Here is a 19,731-nt window from a genome sequence, read left to right on the forward strand (position 1 = left end):
AGAGGCTCATGTTAAAGTTAAAACCAAGGCTTACATTATCAGGAGACATGATATCACTGTCTTAAAAAATAAAAAAAAAAACATATTTATAACCCAAATTAGAGAACACGTTTGTGGATCAATGGAAGATTGATAACATACAGTATATTCAGAAGTCCAAGATAGGATCAGTGAAAGAACTGAGGAAGATTAAGTTGTGCTTATTTTAATACAGTCTCCCATCAGCACCACAGTGTTACAGCCATTGAATCATTGTCATTTTATGGCACGGTATGTGTAAGGCACAGTGGCAAAATTGCAGTGTAAAATATATACATAAAATACGTAATAAAGTCTTTCTCCCTCTCCAACACATGTACTAAAACCATTTTAAAGCATGCATTCTCTTTGGTCACTGAAGACTTTGAAGACCATAAGGAGTGAATCATTTAGCCCTGTGTCCCTGTGGTAACCCTTCCTGAACAGCATTCACACATTCCCAAACCCTCTTCAAAGCACACTTTTCCATTCTCCTTCTGTCATTTCCATAACCTATTTAAAAATTTCATTCGTCAATGACTAAAGATGGTCTCCGGACATTTGCAGGAGAACCCTTCCTGACCAGTACACGCCTCAGTCAGATATCCCCATGTACAGGAGAGAGTCACTTTTTTTTTTTAACAGTTGTGTAATGTCCGCACACATGCTCAAGTTGTTAGACGTGTAGGGTTCCTTCCGGTTCCGTCGCGATCTTGGATGTTCAGAGAAGTAAAGCTGCTGCATCTGCTCAGTGACCATGAACACGTGGTGAGTCCAACAGAGGAAGAGGGAGCCGCTCAGGTCGACGGACTATGGGATCTGCTTGCTCTCTCTCTCTCTATTGCTCTCTCTCTCTCTCGCTCTCTTTCTCTTTGGCTCATCATCCTCCATGCATTCCCAGAAGCAGCAGGTGGGGCATCTCACAGAATAGCATCTAGCTTAGGTTCCTTTCTTTGACTCCCATTCCTGCAAAGGGGAGAACAGAGGTGACTCATTTTATCACGACTTTGGAACATCAGGCAACAAACTTTCAAAAAAAAAAATTCTGTCCGAGAAAAGGGGTCAGGATTCATGGAATATGCTGAGTGAGTGCCCTCGCTCCTGATTGGGACTATTCCCAATCTCTCACTGTAACCCACAAGGTTAAGGTTTGGTCTCACGAGATGTCAGTATTCTCTGTGGTGGGTACATGATATCCTTTGCAATGCCCTTCCAGCCTTCAAATTTCAAACATAGTTATTCTAGGAATACTGGAATTGATTTGAAGTAATTCCATCATTTCCAAAAATGTCCTCAGGGCATGTTGCCAGTTGCATGGTACATTTGAACAGGAGTGCACAGACAAAAAATGATTGCATGTAAACACCACTTGCATAGAGTTTTACTGCATTTCACCTTTCAATGTAGGAAGCATATACAGGCCAGACCCAAAATCAGGGCTCTGCTTTTGGGTCTGGTTCCTCTGTGTGGGGGTCATACCTTGGCCTTCTGCATGACGTTCCCGCGGGCGGAGGCGTACATGGAGGGGGGGCGTTTCCTCAGCTCGGAGGCACAGTTGACCGGCAGGGTTGCCTCGCTGTAGGGACTCTCAGCCTTGCTCACCTGGACCTGCTGGTGTCAGGTGAAACGCTAGTCAGTCTCTGCATTTCAGACTCCAGATAAAGTGTTCTACTGAGAGCCCATGCACGTACTCAGCAATGATACGTAGTGGCTTTCTCCATTCCTTGAGCTTCAGGATTCCCAGTTTGCACCACAAGCATCATGTCTGTGTATCTGTGTTTGTGGTCAGTGCCTTGTCTCTCATGTTTGTGGTGTAATGGTATGGGTACAGCTTGACATTTGGCCAGTAGTATTCTGGCAGCAGTACTTTGTCTGAAATTTCAGTCCTATGGTGTTCTGGAGTCAGTGCCATGTTTGTGCTGTAGCGTTCAGAATCAGTACCTTGCCTGTCATGGTTAAGTTACAGTGTTCTTGGATCAGCGCCTTGTCTGTCACATTTGAGCTATTGTGTTCTCTGATCAGCGTCTTGTCTGTCATGTTTGTGCTGGGCTGTTCTGGGATCAGTACCTTTCTGGCAGGCTTGCTCTCTCCAGGTGCCCCCAGTGCCCCTCCTGCCAGGCACTTCTTTAGGTTCTCCTTCACCTCGGCCAGCCTAAGCTCCAGGTCCACCCGCTCCCCCTCCTTCTCCCTGCACCTCTCCTCCAGCTGAGCCAGGCGCTCCTCCAGAGCCTTCTGCTGCTTACCTGTACAGGTTACACACACACACACACACACACACACCATGTAAAGCCACATAGTGGTAAAAAGGAGCTGATGCATGCTGCCAGCATACACACTGCTGTTACACTGCAGAAATTTTTCCAATAATGCACAGTGTAAAAAGATATATAAGTTGCAACTATTGGACACAGCTATTGAACAGTGCAGCTGGGAGAAGAGCTCATATTCTGTGTCTTGACAGTAGGTGGCGCAAGAGTACCAAACAGCAGTGGTTCTCCTGCTCCCCAGTCAAAAATCACAGACTATGGCTGTCTCTTCTGGTAGGGGAATAACAGATTTGTTGTTTTTTTCCTTATTTATTGTCATCAGGTGAGGAAACAGTGACTCTATTCCGGATAAGCTAGTAAGTTGACAATAAACTGCATATTCACTTTAAGTGTGCGGGATAATGTACATTGATGTCTGTAAAAGGATGACAGTGACCTGCTCACCTGAATGTTTACATATGTGTATGTGTATAATGTTTGAGAGTAAGTGCAACCCCCCCCTAACCTGTGGCACTCTTCAGCTCCTCCTTCAGCCCTCTCTTCTCCTGCCGTAGCTTGAGCAGTGCTTTTCTGATCCCCTCCCGCTCCCTCTCCAGCTCCTCCTTCTCCTGCTGGTACCTCCGCGCGTCCTCCTCCGCCCTCGTCTTCCCATACTTCCCGTACTGGTTCACATCTGAGAGCGAGAAGAGAGAGTTACTACAGCGCCCCCTACTGTTATGGAGTGGGAGTGCCTTTAAAGAGACTCCATGTCTATCCAGAGGCATCTAGCAGAAATATATAATATGTAAACATGTATACAATACTAGTCAATATCCAGAGTACTGGGAGCCAGGGATTGGGGGCTGAAAGTCTTGTGAACCTTGAAGAAACTACATCTAAAGAATCCACAGGTCCCTCTGCCCTGCACTGAGTTGTAAGACGAATATAAAGGGTATTGTTTGCTACACTACACTTTTCACCTGTGAAAATATACAGTAAGTGTTTATTGGAGAAAAGAAACTAGCAATAGTAATCTTTTGAAAACAGATATCATATTCCTTATCTCTTCATGTAAAAAATGAAGAAGGCCCTGCAGCTTATCTGGCCAATGGGTCTGTCCAACAGATAAGCTTCTGTCTCACATTCTCTCACTCTCTCTCTTTCTGTCTCTCTCTCTCTCTCTCTCTCTCTCTCTCTCTCTCTCTCTCTCTCTCACACACACAGACACATACACACACACACAGTGGGGGCTATCAGCTTTCAATGAGTACTAAAACAAGTATTTCATGAGAGGAAAATTTTGACTGATTAAACTCACTGGACCCGTGTTGATTGATCGTGACCTGGGGTTGGACCTTCTGCATTTCTCTTCTAGATGGAGAAGCATCCTGCTTCGCCCCTGCTCCTGTCCTTAGGCTCTGCTCCTCGGGGTGCTGCTGGGTGGAGGGGGTGAGGTAAAGGGGTAGGATGGATTAGGAAGGGCGTAGAGAGGAGGGAGTAGGGAATAGCGGGGGATGGTTATATGCCTTCAACGCCAACAAGTGAATGTCACTTTTTTGTTAATCACATTTCATTAAAGCATTACATTACATTATTCTCATTTAGCAGACAATCTTATCGAGAGCGACTTACATATAGTAGGTTACGATTTTATCCAATTATAGAGCTGGATATTTATTGAGGCAATTGTGGGTTAAGTACCTTGCCAAAGGGTACAATAGCAGTGTCCTTGCAAGGAAGTGAACCAGCAGTTTTTTGGTTATGAGCCCTGCTCCTCACCACTATGCCACACTGCTTTCCCTAGAGCCAATGGTATCTTCCATGCCATGTGACCTTTTCCCTTGGTGAGATCCTTTTTTGCCACTGGGCAATTTCTGTTTCCCCATGGAAGGAAACTGTAGGACCAAGACCAGTACCAAAGTCACGTGAGGTCTGTGTCCCTGCTGTGGAGGGGGCGTTGTTAGAGGGCAGGCATTTCCAGGAAAGGTGGAGCATCCTTTTACCAACCCACTGGGTCAGATACCTGTGGAAGTGGGTGGTACACAGATGGTTCTCAAGCAGCAAATCCAACAAATGAAACCTATCAGTCCCACCAGGCTGCCAGTATTGCACAACATCATCACAGAGTTTGTTTTCAAGGCTGCGGGCCTTCACCAGTGATTAATACTTTCAGCTAGACAAACACAGATATAAGCATAGGCCATATGGAAAATGATATTTAGCGGGTTAGGCTTTGCGCATGGGATGTTCGTTTTCAATAAATCTGTGCTTTTTTAATGAATGCTGGGGCTCTGGTGCAATGTTAGAAGATGTTTATTTAACCAGCTTCAAAGGAGTGCATTTGAGGATAGGGAAACTTACAGCATGCAGACTTTTCTCAACTCTCTACAAACAAATCATTTCAAGCAGTGTTTTTCTGTGTGTGTGGGGGTTGGGGGGAGGGGGGGGGGGCGAATAACGCCTCAGAACAGAGGTGGTGTTTGTTTTAAAATGATTTCACCTCTTGCTTGGTGAGAAAATTAATGAAATCTCTGAAGTCTCAGAGGATTGTTTAATTCCTGTGCGTCTTGAATAACCCTCAGCTTCTAAGAGTCTAACTGCAGAACCCCCCGGCAGACGAACCTCCCACACACTCACACTCACAGTGGAGGCTATCGGCTTTCCGTGAGCACTACAACAGGCACTTATCTGACTCGAATTCCCATCCTCTGGGGTGGGGATTAGCTGATTAAACTTTATCTGCGAAACAGATCACTGAGCTCCCCCATTTACTCAGCCGGCTGGGAACACGTGAGTCAACAGAGCAAACAACAGCGATAGCACCTGTCACATTCTAATGGTGAGGCAATGCGGGAGGGTTTCAATCAGAGCGGTCAACACGCTAGCCTAGCAGTTCACACCAACAGCACTGAGAGTTTAAATAGATTAACAGCGGCACAATCTGACTCTTTGCTGGTGCTCGGCGTTCAGTCAACATTTCTGGCAATTTTCTTCTGCCTGATTCTTCTCCCTTGCTAAATTTGTTTCTGGCAGATTGTAATTGTTGTTGTAGAGGTCACTGAAAATTGTCACTGTATTTTGTCAGCAGCTGCATGGTGTAGTGGTAAGGAGTAGCACTTGTAACTGAGTTTCCGTAGTGTAGTGGTTATCACGTTCGCCTAACAGGTGAAAGGTCCTCGGTCTGAAACCTGGCGGAAACACATGTTTTGGGTGGCAGTGTAGCATAGTAGTAAGGAGCAGGGCTCATAACCGAAAGGCTGCTGCTTCAATGCACTACTGTTGTACCTTTGGAGAAGGTACTTAACCCATAATTCCCTCAATAAATATCCAGCTGTATAAATGGATATCACGTAAAATCGTAACCTACATAAATTACCCTGGATAAGAATGTCTGATAAATGACAGTGATGTATGTTAGTTTTTTATTGGGTCCTGGAATTTTTGAGCAACAGTGGAAGATAAAAAGCTGTAAAAAAAAAGCTCCAGCCAGTCCAGGCAGTGCCTGCTTAACCCTCCTGGTCTTTCACCTGCCCCTGCAGTGAGTGCAAACACTGTTAATGCATTACATCATTCATTTGCTTAGCCAAGGGCCTCACCAAGGGTGATTCACATAGCTTAGATTTTACACATTAACCATTTACACAGGTGGGTATCTGAGAATTCCAGCAAGTACTTTACTGAAGGTAGCTCCCTTCCGTGGGAAGTAGCATTAAATTCCATCGACTTCTGGACTGAGGTCAAGTTCATTAACCGCTACGCAACACAGCCGCATTGTTACCTCGCCTGTGACATGCTGCATGGTTTTAAGATGGATGGTGAGAGACTGTGCTTTTCCCATCACTTAAAAGGCCCCATAAATGAGCATGTAATGACCCAGACCTTGAGGGGTGGAGACGTGGGCAGACAATAGGGGGAAAGCCTAATCCTACATTCAGGCTGCAGGCTGTAATGCTCAATTCTGAATTGTTGCTCAGGTCTGATTTTTTTGTCTGATTGTTCATGTACATTTTTTAATGTGGCCCGTATCTCATGTCAGAATGAACGATCCTCCACTCTGACATCCTGCACAGACATATAAACAACCACAAAAGAGGTCACGTCTGTCTAGTCACAAAGAATTACAACGGCGAGGGTGACCTGTCACATGCAGAGTGACCTTAAAACTCGCAAACACACTAAATTCCGATTTGAGCATCGACTTACAAGTTGCATACTGGTCGCAAGTCTAGACATCCAATTTATTTCCAAATATTCATGTGGCCCAAATCAGAACTGAAAAGATGCACCTCTATGTGGTTTTTTTTGCTGTTCCCACTGTTTTAAATACATTCACATATGGGTGGGGGGGCGCAGTGAGGGTGCTGTGTGAGCGTGAGGCACCCAGCTAAGCAGGATGCCTTCTGTCTGACGCTCCACACCAGTCTCCCTCCAGGAGCACATGCTGTGCATAGTGAGACAGATACAAGGAGGCGAGCCCGCAGATCAGTGCTGTGGGCGTCTCTGACGGTCAGTGCTGTCACTGCCCACGTGGCCCATTTGGGTGACATGCGTGCCCCTGTGGAGGTCGCCTCTACGCACCTGCACCTTCTCATAGGGGACCTCGTCATACGTCCGGGAGTCTGTGGAGGTGCTGCTAGAGGACGTGGCCCACCTGAGGGGTGGGAGAGAGGAACACACACCAACCGAAATAATTACTGCTACTGCTTAATACACATGCCAAGAGCACTTACCCTGACTCCAGTACAACTTCACCAAATGAGCATGCTTACACTGACATACTGACACTAGCACACTGATACAGCATTTAAACTGGCAAAAGCAACAGCAACCTGACTACTACACTGACATCATAGCACTAACACTGTAACTAACACACTGACATCATAGCACTAACATCATAGCTAACACACAGGTATCATTACACTACCATTATACACATTAGAGTGTTGTCACAGATAATAGCACACTGACCCTACAGAGCACACTAAGAGCAGCAACACTAAAACCCTCGCCCCGTTGGCGCTCCAGCCCCTGCGGACTCACAGGAAGGAGTGTCGGGCCGCATCCCGGATGTTGGTGATGGTGTCCACGTCCACGTAGTCATAGTGCAGGGCCTCCGGATCGGTGGCACAGCCCGACTCCGCCAGCAGCAGCCCCAGCCACCGGCCCATCTCCTCCGAGCAGCTGGCCTTATGGACAGACAGCAGGACAGACAGTTAGCCTCCATCCGAACTGAGATACCACAGAAGAGTGGTGTGTCAGCTATTGAAAGTGTATTTCTCAAATAACTTGTGTCATCTTCTCTTTGTGCCTCTGTGAACCTGTTTATGACAGCATGACGATTTTCAATTGCCATGATTTTTATGGTGATTATGTCACAGTAAATTTTGTAAATATTGAAAAAAAAATTGTAAAATGTATATTATCTGTGGAGATATACTGCCACTATCTAGGTATTAAACAACTGAGAGCATTTTTTTAATCAGTGTGCTGACTGTTTTTATTTTTATTACATAAACATAAACAAACACTCAGGAAAGAGGCATACAGACATTGAAACTCACAGAGAGATGACAGACACATAAATACATATAAACTCAGCAAAATGACACACAGATATGGACAGCTGCAGAAAGACAAGGATGGATGTGCACACACACAAACAGAGCATCACAGGGGTAGCATTTGAGTGAAAAGTCCTGACCTGTAAGGTCAAAAATGTAAATTTAGACTAAACCACCTGGATTTCCAAACCTCGCAGCAAGGCTCGCTGGCACAGTGATCTTGACAGCTGCCCTTTGTTCTGTGAGTCAGTAGGGGGTTGTAGTACACAGGTGGAGTAGTGTAGCAGGGCGAAACTGGCTAGCGGCTTACCTCCAGCGCCGCCACCTCATTGCCCCCCCGCAGGATTCGGAAGGCGAAGGGGTGCTTGGGTCCCAGTCCAGGGGCCACTTCACAGCCTTGGAGGGCCACAGCGTTGATGCTGGTGCGTGGGTCGCCCCTGTCCTGGTGGAAGTGCAGGAAACCGCCCCGCACACAGCACCAGTGCTCTTTCCAGCTCTGGTTGACCAGTACATTTAGATAACCTGGAGCAAAGGGGACGAGGGGGAGAGAGAACCATTCTCACTGTACTGGTTCATTGACAGGGAGGAAAGTATGAGGGACCGAGGGCTTAAATCAATCAATCAACCAATCAAACAATGAATTGATCAATCAAACAACAAATCAGTCAACCAACCAACCAATCAATCCTTCAATTAACCAATGATCCAAACAACTAACCAACAAATCAATCAAACCATCAATCAATTAATCAAAAGTATTTCTTGTAATTCATTTGCATAACTGAATTGTCACAGTGCTGGACTGAGTATATATACTAATGAAATGAAAATTGACAAAAAATTGGAAAGTGATCCCCTGACCCCATGAAACAGCGGCAGGAGACGGCAGGTTCAGTTCATTCTGAGGAAGGAAAGGGGAGCAGGGGAAAGAGAGGAGGACGAAAAGAGGCCACCCTCACCACATCGGGGGCTGTAGTCGTCATGAGGGGACGTGAGGGGGTCTCCGGGAAGCGGGGGCTTCCTTTTGGAGAAGCTGATGATCCGGGTGATCTTCCGCCCCGCCGCCCGGCTCATTGACCCCGTCAGCTCTGACAGAGCACCACGCTTCACCTTCCCTGCAGAAGAATGTGCAAAGCATCATGGGAAATGCAGAGAGATAACAGAGAGCTGTGGGACTAGGACAGGAATATGCAAAGCATCATGGGAAATGCAGAGAGATAACAGAGAGCTGTGGGACTAGGACAGGAATATGCAAAGCATCACTGGAAGTGCAGAGGTAACAGAAAGCTTTGAGACTAGGACACCATGCTGCACAGATTACAGTATGAGAAAGTATCTCCGGATGGTATAATGGAGGAAAGGGAGCTGCTAGCTAAATGCGTTCCAGTGGTTGTGTGCTAAAGAGCTTTGTGCTTCAACAAGGGAGCATTGTCTACAGGCCATGAAAGCATGTTGTTGAGTAGTCTGCACTGACACTGACATACTTGTTATTTTAAAAAAAGACCATCTTTTCTCGTCTTTTCTTGTCTGTTTTTTAAATTTTTTTTTTTTGTAGGTTAAATGCGAATCACACCTTAAGGAGACTCTCCGCCAACAAGAAAGTGGTGTTTCATGCCTATTAAATAGCTACTATTTTTGCTCTGATGGTGTGAATTTGGCTCTGTTAACACAGATTGAAACAATGTAATGAATGTCTAGAGCTGACATTCAGAAACTGTCCGCTCCTCAGAGGATAGTTACTTCATGCCAGATTTATCTTGAATGTGTCAACAATCTCTATAGGGACTAGGGTGAGTGGCTCTGTCTCCAATTTATATTTATATTATATCATGATGTAGTTTGACTGCAGGCCTTTTTTGGATCTCTTCACAACACGAAAGGAAGCACAGTAATGATTTTAATGGTTGGATAGAACCAACACAACAAAACACAGCTGTAGGTGGAGTGCTCCTTTAACCCATCCATTTGTCTGGGGTTATCATTTGGAATTACAGGGTCGGTCTGGGTGCACAAGGCACTGTGGAAACCAATGAGCAAGAAATAGAGAAGACAGAGACCATTCCTTTAAACTCACTATGATTGTGAAGCAGTGATTAGCAAATAATTTTCACAATCATAAAAAGACAGCAAGTTACATTAAATAACCAATCGGATTACATGGATCAGTTTTTAACCAATTGTTGTTTTTCCATAGGACAGCGATTTCACTAATGCAGAGAAGAGATGCAATGGTGTAAAAAGAAATCAGATGCTAATGGTTGATCTTCATTTGAATTGACATACTTGTTAAAAATGCAGACAATCAAAACAGATTCAGGGTGAATACCAGTCCAGGAGAATGTCCTGCCCTATGTATACCTCAACAGTCATTACTGGAAAAGAACTTAAAAGGAGAGGAATATCAAGAAGAATGAGGGATGCCAGGGGCTGGGGATACTGCAATGGATCTTACACTTTGAACTACAGCAAAGTCACAGGAAGTTGGGTTCTGAACAGACACTCCCTTCCTGGCCACTGTCTTTGCTCAACTATGATGTCATGGTGTGCTAGGGAGTTACAGCTAAAAGAGGCCCAGGGAGGGTGCTGGCAGCAGACTGTGAGGAATCTTTAAAAATCTGCTAGATTTCCCCAAAGTCTGCTTCATGTAGCTCAGTAATTACAGAACCGGCCCAGTGAAACTACACTAATGGCAACAACGGAGGAGACACAGCCAAGCAGACAGACAGACAAGCATGCAGACAGACAGACAGCAGGGTCTGGGAAGCTGTATCTCACCATGCTCTCGGGCATGACTGGAGGAGACGTTGTCACCTGTGGCCACGCTGTCTGAGTCAGAGGTGTGTTTGTCAGCTGACAGCCTCTGTAGGATGGAGTGAAAGCACAGCACACTCAGGAACATGTGCATTACAACAACACAGTGAAGGACACCAGCAAACAAGCAGGGTCATCAGAACACACACATGCATACGCACACATGTGCACGCACACACATCCTCCCATGCATACATACCCCTACAATGAGACAACTACATGCACACAGACACATAAGCATGCAGACATGTACACACACACACGCACAGGCACAGGCAGGCCTGCACACAGGCACACAAACACAGGCACACGCAGTTGCATATACACACACACACGCACGTGCATGCACACACACACACATACACGCCTGCACACAGAGACACAAAAACAGGCACATGCAGGCATGTACACACACACACTCACACACACACACAAACAAACCAATCCATCTTGCCAGTGACACTCATAGTGTGGAAAAATCCCACAGAAATGCTTCCAGTCAGGAAACATACTCCCAGTAGCTCACAGCTCTCCAAAACCACAACTGTCTCTCGATTCCAGCCTCAACCTGAAATCCGCTCCTCTCTTCTCTGCTCCCAAAACACAGACTCCCAGACTGCGGTGGGGGTATAAAGCCATAAAATATATCTGTTTTTCTTTTAACAACAGTTATTTCTCAAAAACCAACAGTATCTGCTGCAGCATTGGAACAATTTACTGGCTTTAAACAGACAGCTTTTAATGGGAGCAGGCGCCGCCTCAGACCTTGCAGCCAGCCCTGGACGTCAGCCTTCCCAACGGTGTTTACGCTGTGCGGGGACACAGTATGGAGGAGAGCACCACCGCCTCAAACAGGTCAGACACAATGACACCGGGGGAGTCAGAGAGCAGAGGGAGAGACTGTCGCTTCTCTTGAATGATTAGCCCTCGTGTTTATCATTGGCTGGATACTTACTGAGCTGTAAGAGCTTGAGCTGAGATATCTGTGAAGGCCGCCCAGGGAGTGTAGGAAAGCATGGCTGGGAGAGTGTGTCTGGCTCTGTGGTACGGAAAAAGCACTGGGCCACCAGGATCTCTGAGATCTGGTGACCACGGTTACCTTGTCCAGCTCCAGCTTCCGGAGGAGCATGGGGGAGGTGGATTCATCCAATCCGACACCGCCTGGTTCCTGACTGCTCACCTCACGGATCACCTGGGCAAGAGACCATGGGGAATGAGTCAGTCAGCTGCTATGTCCATACGTAAAATATGACAGTCAGTTGGAGTGTCCATTCATAAAATGTGTCAGTCAACTGCAGTGCCCATTCATAAAATATGTAAGTCAACTGCTATGTAAATTGATAAAATACGTCAGTCAACTGCTGTGTCCATTCAGTTCTCAGTCAGTAGAACAATGTATTAGAAACAATCAGCAGTAGAAACAATCAGCAGTCATCTGTTAATGCTGCAGCAAGAGTGAGTTACTATTCCAGTCAGTGTAGTGGGTCAGTAAATCAGCAGTCCTCTGCGGGGTGTTGCAGTGGGTCAGTGAGTCAGAAACTCAATAAATGCTGTTGTGGGTCAGTGAGTCAGCAGCTCTGTTGGTGCTGTACAGGCTTGGTACTCCAGAGTGTGTGTGCTCTGCTGTGTGTTACCCTGAGCCAGCCCTCGGCCTGCTCCTTGCTCTGCACGGCCAGCACCAGGGCCTCCCCCCCAGGCAGAGAGAAACGGAGCTCATGCTTCTTGCGCCTCCCGTCCTTGGGGACGTAGATGACGTTGCACAGGTTCAGCGGCAGGTCGATGTACGGCGTGCGGTCTTTCGAGCTCTTATAGCACTAGGATGGCAGACAGACACACAGACAGTGTTAATTTATCACAGTGCTAAATTTCTCCACCAATACAGATTACCAGGCTAACAACAGAGGTGATGGTCATACAAACATATAAAAGATCACAGTGAATATGTAAAGCATTGTTACAACATCGTGGGAAGGAGGGACACATGTTCAGGGGTGGTCTGTCGTCCTTTGTATGTTCGGTCATAAAACTTTACTAGATGTGCTTTTGTACCCTTCCTCTGTAACTTGCTCTGGATAGTGCCTGCCAAGAGCCTGAATGTAAATGTAGGGATAAACACAGTCAGTGTTGTGGCTTTACTCTTGGCAGGCAGGGCTTGTTTCCTTAATAAAGACGGCTTCTAAGGCGAGTCTTGCTCTCACTTTTTGCAGCCCAGACCAACGGTTCAGAGCCTCACCAGCAGCCTGTTGTCGCGGACGACGGTCAGCTGTTTGGCCCACTGGCCGAAGCGTTTCTTCCGCAGCAGGAAGGCGCAGATGCGGCAGTCCTTCACAGGGCCCATGGAGTTCTCCTCCGACGGCCACTGGTGGGTCAGCTGCCGGGCCTTCGCCTCCTCGTCCTCCTCGTCGTAGGACTCGTACGAGCTGCTCAAGGCGTCGGAGTCATTGTCTGCAGAGACACAGACATATCAGTGTCACTGTGCAAATGGTCCCCACTTCGGCCTGTGCAGTGGGACACTGTCCTGAACACCTGTGGCACAGCAGCATGTGGTTATGGGACTTACAGGAGTTCTTGCGAGGGCCGTTCATGCGGGTGGTGGGGTAATTGTTGTCGGCGTCTTCGTAGTAGCCGTCCTCGATTGAGTTGGGTGGGCTGGAGCTTCCTGCGGGTGAGAGGAGAGCAGAGGGGAAGGGTCAGAGGTCACACATTTCCTTGTTTGCGAACACAGTGAAAGAACAATCCATATGCATGATGTGAGTGGTGCGTTGTGGGCAGAGCAGTTTGTCAGGGTGATTCCAGGGAGGAAAGGGAGATCGGTTATCAAAGGATCAGAGGTGACACTGTCCCATAAAGCCTGTCCCTTATTGCGCATTACATTACATTTAGCAGACGCTCTTTTAAAGAGAGACTTCCAGCACAATAGAACAGAAGTGTATCCATTAGATGGGCAACAGTGTCAGACCAAACTAACAACACTCCCACACCAGTGGGCTGCTGGTGCGCAGTCTGCTAGTGGTGCATTGTGGGTAGAGCATTGTGTCACAGAGACACCAGGGGAGGTGGGGGCACTTACTGCGGGTGGTGATGTACTGTGGGGACTTTCCCGGGCTGAGAGGAACGGCTTCTTCATAGTAATCCTCTGGGGGAGGTGTGGTGGGCAGAGGAGGGGGCGTGTCCACTGGACTCTGAGGAAGACATCAAACATAATCACCTGCGTAGAACTTTAGGCTGGGATGAGTTAACTGATAACCCCAAACACAACACAGAACAGCCAACTTATCTTCTATAGCAAGCAAACAATGCATATCTTACAGATTTAGAAGGGGGGGTATCTGGGGTTTCCTCCACCTCCTGGTCTTTTGGCTCCTCTGTTGTCTCTTTCAGGTCTCGGAGGTCACAGTCTGATGAGGAAAGAAAGTATACCTTCACGAGAAAGCAACCTGCTCATATATAGACCAAAAATACACTTTTTCAGTTTTGTAGCAGGAGTGTGGAGATTGATAATGTTTTTTTTCCCTAATTTATAATGGCCAGATTAGTCAACCATCTTGTGTTTGTTTAGCCCTGTATTTAAGCAAGGATTCTGAATACACCTAGCACACTCCAACACTGAAGAGAATTAAGAGCTGTATGTATTTCCAATAGCATCAGTGTAAAACTTTAATTATCCACTTACCAAACTCTTCAAAAAGGGATTCCACAAAGCTGGTGCCATTTCCATAGAGAGAGGTGTTCATATATATAAAATCTGTTCCATTCACTGCCATATAAAGAAATACAAAAGAGACACACTTACTTAGAGCTCTGTTTTATTTAAAAGATTATTTAATGGTGTGAATAAATACGACCCTTGTGTTTTCTGAAATAAAATCCAGCATTATTTTAAATCTTTTAGGTAGAAAAACTAGCCAATACATGTTTTTCCCTTTGAAATCAGGGTATACATAAACATGAGAAGCACTATTCATGCAGTGTATATATTGACCCCAAAAGCACCCATCTCTCCACGCTGTATAGGTATGAGCTATGCCCTGCCAGCCACTAACTTGAAGCCATACCATAACAGGCCATGCCAATGTAACAGCATATCCAGTGGTGGAACTGAGGGTTTGGAAATGTGGTTTTGTAATGCGGTCCCAAAGTTCATTGATCTCTTAAAGTTTCTTTGATGTGAAGGGGTGAGTATGACTCGCACAGTTCGTTCAGACTTAAGAATGTAAATGATTCTGGCTTTAGAATATAACTAATCCTGACTTAACAATATGGCTGAATGTTATTTAAGAATATGGCTGATTCTGACTTAACAATAGGGCTGATTCTAAATTAAGAATAGGGCTGATTCTAAGAAGAGTACTATCCATGCCTCATACTGCCCTCCTAATTCACCTGAAGGGTGCATCTGCTTCAGCAGGTTCCTGACGGTGCTCTTCTTCTCCTCTGTGATGGGGCTCAGCGTCTCGTGGTCCAGCATCTTCAGCAGGACGTTGAGCTCTGTCACCAGGTGTTCCATTGCTTCCAGGGGAACAGAGGTCAGAGGAAAATTCAGTAATGTTAACGGTTCATCACCATGGCAACAGCAAACTGTTACAGACAGGTTTCGTACTTTTTTACTTTTTCTACTTTTTTACTTCAAGAAGTATCCTATTTCAGACACTACACTTGCCAAAAGTTACTGCATCCTCTACTGTGAGTGAAGAAGGTTTTCCAGCCCCCATTAAATTAATGACATCCTCAGAAATGGGAGTAAATTAGTTCTGTCAAGTCCAGTGTGCGCTATGGCTACGACGACGATAGAAAAGTACATTTTTCTATTTCTAAAATATAGAGAAATAACCTTCTAACGAACACCTGATGTGTTAAGGATTTATGTAGCTTGTAACTGCTCCACTATTTTTCATCTGCATATCAGTAGCAATAAAAACACAATAGAGAAAATTCAAATTCAACAAGAAGAGAGAATTTTCAGTGGTAGATTCAGCCTCACCAAGAACATTTGCTGGTGTACCACTATGAAAAGGTCTTTACCTGAACACCTCCAGAATAAATCCTGCTGTATAAAGTGATTCCAGAATCTCTCAGTTTGGATGAAAGAGTATTTGAAACAGAGGACTGAAAGGACAGATGACAAAGACAGCTGCTTCAGATCCTTCTAGAATCCTTGACCGGGTGGGTTCCGAGTTCCGAGCCTCGAGTTCCCCTGGTTACCCCAGGATTCCAAACACGGTGTATAGCAGAATCAGGCACCTCCTTTTAGGAATTGCAGAACCACCCTGGTCACTGTGACGGCCAGAGAATTAGGCTCCATCCTTATTTATCTACCACGCGCATCAAGGCTGCATTCCAGCACATTAGAGACTCACATTCCTGCCCCCTTTGTCTCTGGAGCACTTCCTACACAGTGAATGTCATCCCTGCAACACCTCCTTCCCTGCAGACTGCTGGTGCAGGTTAAAAGACTGATGGATGAGACTCTGGATAAAAGCATTCACCAAATGGCAAGAATGCAATGTAATGTAACATGCACCTATAAAAGTCCGCACTTGTCTTTGTGCTCTGAAGTTAACAGCAACATGTTAAGCCTCACCTCCTGCAGCTGATGATGTAAAAACAAAAAAATTACATTGCATCTGCTCATTGTGAAGCATGACACAGTTTCCTCGCTAATCTCATTAAAACTGTTTATTTTTTGGGTTGTCATGCCAATTCCCTGCCTATGCCTTTCTCGAAGCTGACCTCCCTCCACTTACCGCCTCCATTAAAGAGAAGCAATGTGTCAGCCATCCTGATCAGAGCAGTCTGAGCTCCAGCGTCTCATTCCTTGCCCAGCGTGACTTCCAACGCACACAAAAACACTCAATCAAACAAAGGAACTGATAAAGGTCCTGACAGCACGTCATGTTTAAGCAATGTGTTTGAAACATCGTGCACACTTCCAGAGATGATGCATCCCCCCCCCCCCCCTCCAGCTTTGCATGGCTGCAGGCTACACACTCCCCAGTCCAGAGAGGAAGGGAGGAATGTGTGGGAGGTGACTGAGGAGTGAGGATCCCCACAGCCCCGCTGACCATCAGCCACAGCTCAGATTAACTCCACGCCTCTGAAACAGAGCAGCACGCAGCTGGCCCATTATCTACTGGACATCTGGATAAATTGGCTCACTGGCTGGACTGGGCTGGGATGGGGGGGCAGGGGGGGGATGGGGGGGTTAGGGGGGTGGTGGGGAAACCCTGCCAAAATATTCTATGTGAGGGCCTGACCACTTAGTGGAATGAACAGAGGAGTGCTAGGCCCTGTCTTGAATTCATGTTGAATGCCAGTCCCAGAAGTGAAGCCTTCAGTGGTGCACACACACAATGGCTGGACTGTTACTGCCCAATTCTTCACAGAACAGGAGAAGAAATGCCGGCGGGAGCGGGGGGGCTGCGTTCTGTGAGTACGAATGTGGATATCACAGAAACAACCTGACAGGAGTTTTTTTCTTCCATTTCCTCTTAGAAAACAGTCTGATATAAGACTAAAGGAGGTTTTGACACTCTTCAAAGCACACCTGAGCTCCTCTCCTACATTCCCACCTGTCATTTGTGATGACAAAATCTCCCCGACCCGAGACCACAGCTCATGCCTCAGCATTTCTATGCGCGGCTGTGACTCTGCCGTAAGCGGTCTACATTCCATCTTCTCCAACAGCGCTATCTGCCCTGTCAGTACTGCTTCGGATGACTAGGCTCTTAGATTACTGGCACTGTTTCAGTTCTGCCTGCTGAGCTGCTGATGTGAGGTTGCCATATCTGATAAGAGCCTGTGGGGCCTAGAGGTGGTAGACCACACACTGAGTGGAGGGTTTTAATGTTCCAGTGACCCGGTTTCAGTTTCCACTAATCTGGCAACCCCCATTTATACTGCCTGACTGCAGCTGCGCTGCCCAGTTTGGGAGTTCCACGGAGACCACACCGACTTGGAAACCAACAATACATATTTCAGGTTTTCAGCAGCCCGTTCAGATATCACACACCCAATTCCACCTCCTCCGGTTCCAGCCTGCTGATACCTGAGGTTTAAGGAATAATAGTGTGTGACCCTACTATCAAGATTAACCTTCTCCTGCAGAGACTCCCTTGTGTGGGAGTGTGTGTGTGTGTGTGTGTGTGTGTGTGTGTGTGTGTGTGTGTGTGTGTGTGTGTGAAGCCACGTCACACTACAGTCAGAGCGAGAGAGAGAGAGAGAGAGACGCTGTATTCCCAGGGCTGGAAATGAGCATCAATCACACCCCCTTCATCCTACCCCAGAACTGACCTGACAAATCATCACTGCAGGAGACCTACATCCACCTGCGGATCGCGCACCATAAATAAACCGTGCCGACATCTGGAGGAGAGAGCACATCAGGCAGTCAGGAAGAGAGAGCCTGCTGGGGAATGGGGAGTGTTTCAGTGCTGTTCCAGCTCAGGCCAGCCACGGCTAACTACACACAACTCTGCGCTAACCCGGAAAGCAAGGCACCGAGGACCATCTCCCTAAAATTACATTACATCCAGTTGCTGAGCAGACGCTCCTATCCAGAGAGACTTACATAGGTTAAAGTTTTACATTTCTACAGGTGGATGTTTACAGAGGCAATTCTGGGTCATATTCCTCGCCCACAAGTGCAACAGCAGCAGCTATGCCCACTGGGGAATTGAACTGGCAACCTTTGGGTTGTGAGTCCTACTCCTTCCCACTACACCATACTGCTGTCCTAACGCTCCATGACACCCAGTGTGCCACTGGAGCGAGGGGCTAACATCAAGTGGCCGTGAGTTCAAATGTTATCAGCGGCGAGGGACCGCATGCCATTGCCTCACTGAACCCTGCGGTGACAGACCCATTATTTTGACAAGCAAGACACCAGAGATCCTCCTTATCTCTGGCAGCACCTGTGGCAGGACTATCTCAAAGCCTAGTGAGGGGGGGGGGTTCCGCGCAACATCAAGGTCAGCCCCCCCCAAGGGAGAGACACATGTGGTTCGTTCCGATAACATCAGATCCAGGCTGCCCCATGGGGCAGAGGGATGAAAGAGGCATCGCAAAACCCAACCCCGTGAGCCCTCAGATCAGCATTTCGGGCTACCCGCGGCTCATTTAGATTAGCGGCCCGTGAGTCTCGGTACACGTAATCAGTCCAACATGTTCCTGTCTTGCTATGTTAGCTCAAAGGTTTGTTGCTCTTTCGCCATGCCCTCAGTCAGATCAAAACACCTCCTGGTTAACCTGCTGAATTGAGCCACCCCCCCCATCCACCTTGATCTCAAGGACCTGAAAACAAACACAGAGGGAGTCCCGTGAGAGTGGACTGTCAGCACCATGCTGCAAGACTTTCCCTCCTGCTGGAAAGGGCGATAAAACAGCATAAAACCCACAGCCTTACATTTTCTCAGAATCAAATGAAAACCACCACTTTGATCCTTTGCTTTTGTTAAGTTACAAGCGATTTCCCCGAAGCACCTCAAACTCCACAAACTGAACAAGTGCACACAGTGCCATCCTTTCCTCATTCCTAGCTGCAGTGGGGAGGGGGGGGGGGGGTGGTCACAAAAGGATGTCTGACCTGAACAGCACGCCTGTGATTGGAGTTGGGATGGACAGAACCAACATACCGTAATGACTGATCCCAGACACCAGACTTTTACAAGGGCTATTTCAATTAACATTTGAAAGCCAGTCTGAGGATATTGATATTTTTTGGGGGGATAACAGAGTCCAGAGAGGCAACAGTGTACCTCACACCTTGTTGTGAAATTCTTTTCATGACAGAGAAGGTCAGCACCTTGTTGAGAGGTGAAGGGACCACCATAAACCCTGTGGGTTTTATTCACTTGTAAAATACCGAGATGGCCACAGCAAAACGTGTCAAACACCAGTCTTAAACACATAACAAGAATTCTGCTAGCTCTGCTAATGATTTTTGCCAAGCCAAACATGGATTTGCTACAAATGATTGCTGTCATCTTACCAAATACGTACAGCTTTGCCAAAAAAAAAACCAACACAACCAATTAAATCCCCTTAACAAGCAGTAATCAGTCCAAACAGGGAAATGATGTCTTCTGTCGAAATTA

The 19,731-nt window shown here is 46.7% G+C and overlaps 1 protein-coding gene across 1 annotated transcript in view; it reads right to left on the reverse strand.

The window, feature by feature from the left end:
- Window positions 1–899: 899 nt before the first annotated feature.
- LOC118774357 (actin filament-associated protein 1-like 1) overlaps window positions 900–19,731 on the reverse strand; it is a 32,620-nt gene continuing 13,788 nt past the window's right edge. Inside the window, exons 2-19 of the mRNA XM_036523683.1 lie at window positions 15,023–15,148; window positions 14,313–14,396; window positions 13,949–14,037; window positions 13,710–13,821; window positions 13,200–13,298; window positions 12,873–13,084; window positions 12,274–12,453; window positions 11,739–11,831; window positions 10,604–10,688; window positions 8,788–8,943; window positions 8,139–8,350; window positions 7,308–7,453; window positions 6,843–6,915; window positions 3,583–3,697; window positions 2,791–2,958; window positions 2,086–2,261; window positions 1,498–1,629; window positions 900–984 (exon numbers count right to left, since the gene is read on the reverse strand). Of these exons, the coding sequence (XP_036379576.1) occupies window positions 958–984; window positions 1,498–1,629; window positions 2,086–2,261; window positions 2,791–2,958; window positions 3,583–3,697; window positions 6,843–6,915; window positions 7,308–7,453; window positions 8,139–8,350; window positions 8,788–8,943; window positions 10,604–10,688; window positions 11,739–11,831; window positions 12,274–12,453; window positions 12,873–13,084; window positions 13,200–13,298; window positions 13,710–13,821; window positions 13,949–14,037; window positions 14,313–14,396; window positions 15,023–15,148 (2,285 nt within the window). The 3' untranslated portion in view covers window positions 900–957. The remainder of the gene's footprint in view (window positions 985–1,497; window positions 1,630–2,085; window positions 2,262–2,790; window positions 2,959–3,582; window positions 3,698–6,842; window positions 6,916–7,307; window positions 7,454–8,138; window positions 8,351–8,787; window positions 8,944–10,603; window positions 10,689–11,738; window positions 11,832–12,273; window positions 12,454–12,872; window positions 13,085–13,199; window positions 13,299–13,709; window positions 13,822–13,948; window positions 14,038–14,312; window positions 14,397–15,022; window positions 15,149–19,731) is intronic.

This window comes from Megalops cyprinoides, chromosome 3, assembly GCF_013368585.1.
Source record: "Megalops cyprinoides isolate fMegCyp1 chromosome 3, fMegCyp1.pri, whole genome shotgun sequence".
Taxonomy (NCBI): Eukaryota; Metazoa; Chordata; class Actinopteri; order Elopiformes; family Megalopidae; genus Megalops; species Megalops cyprinoides.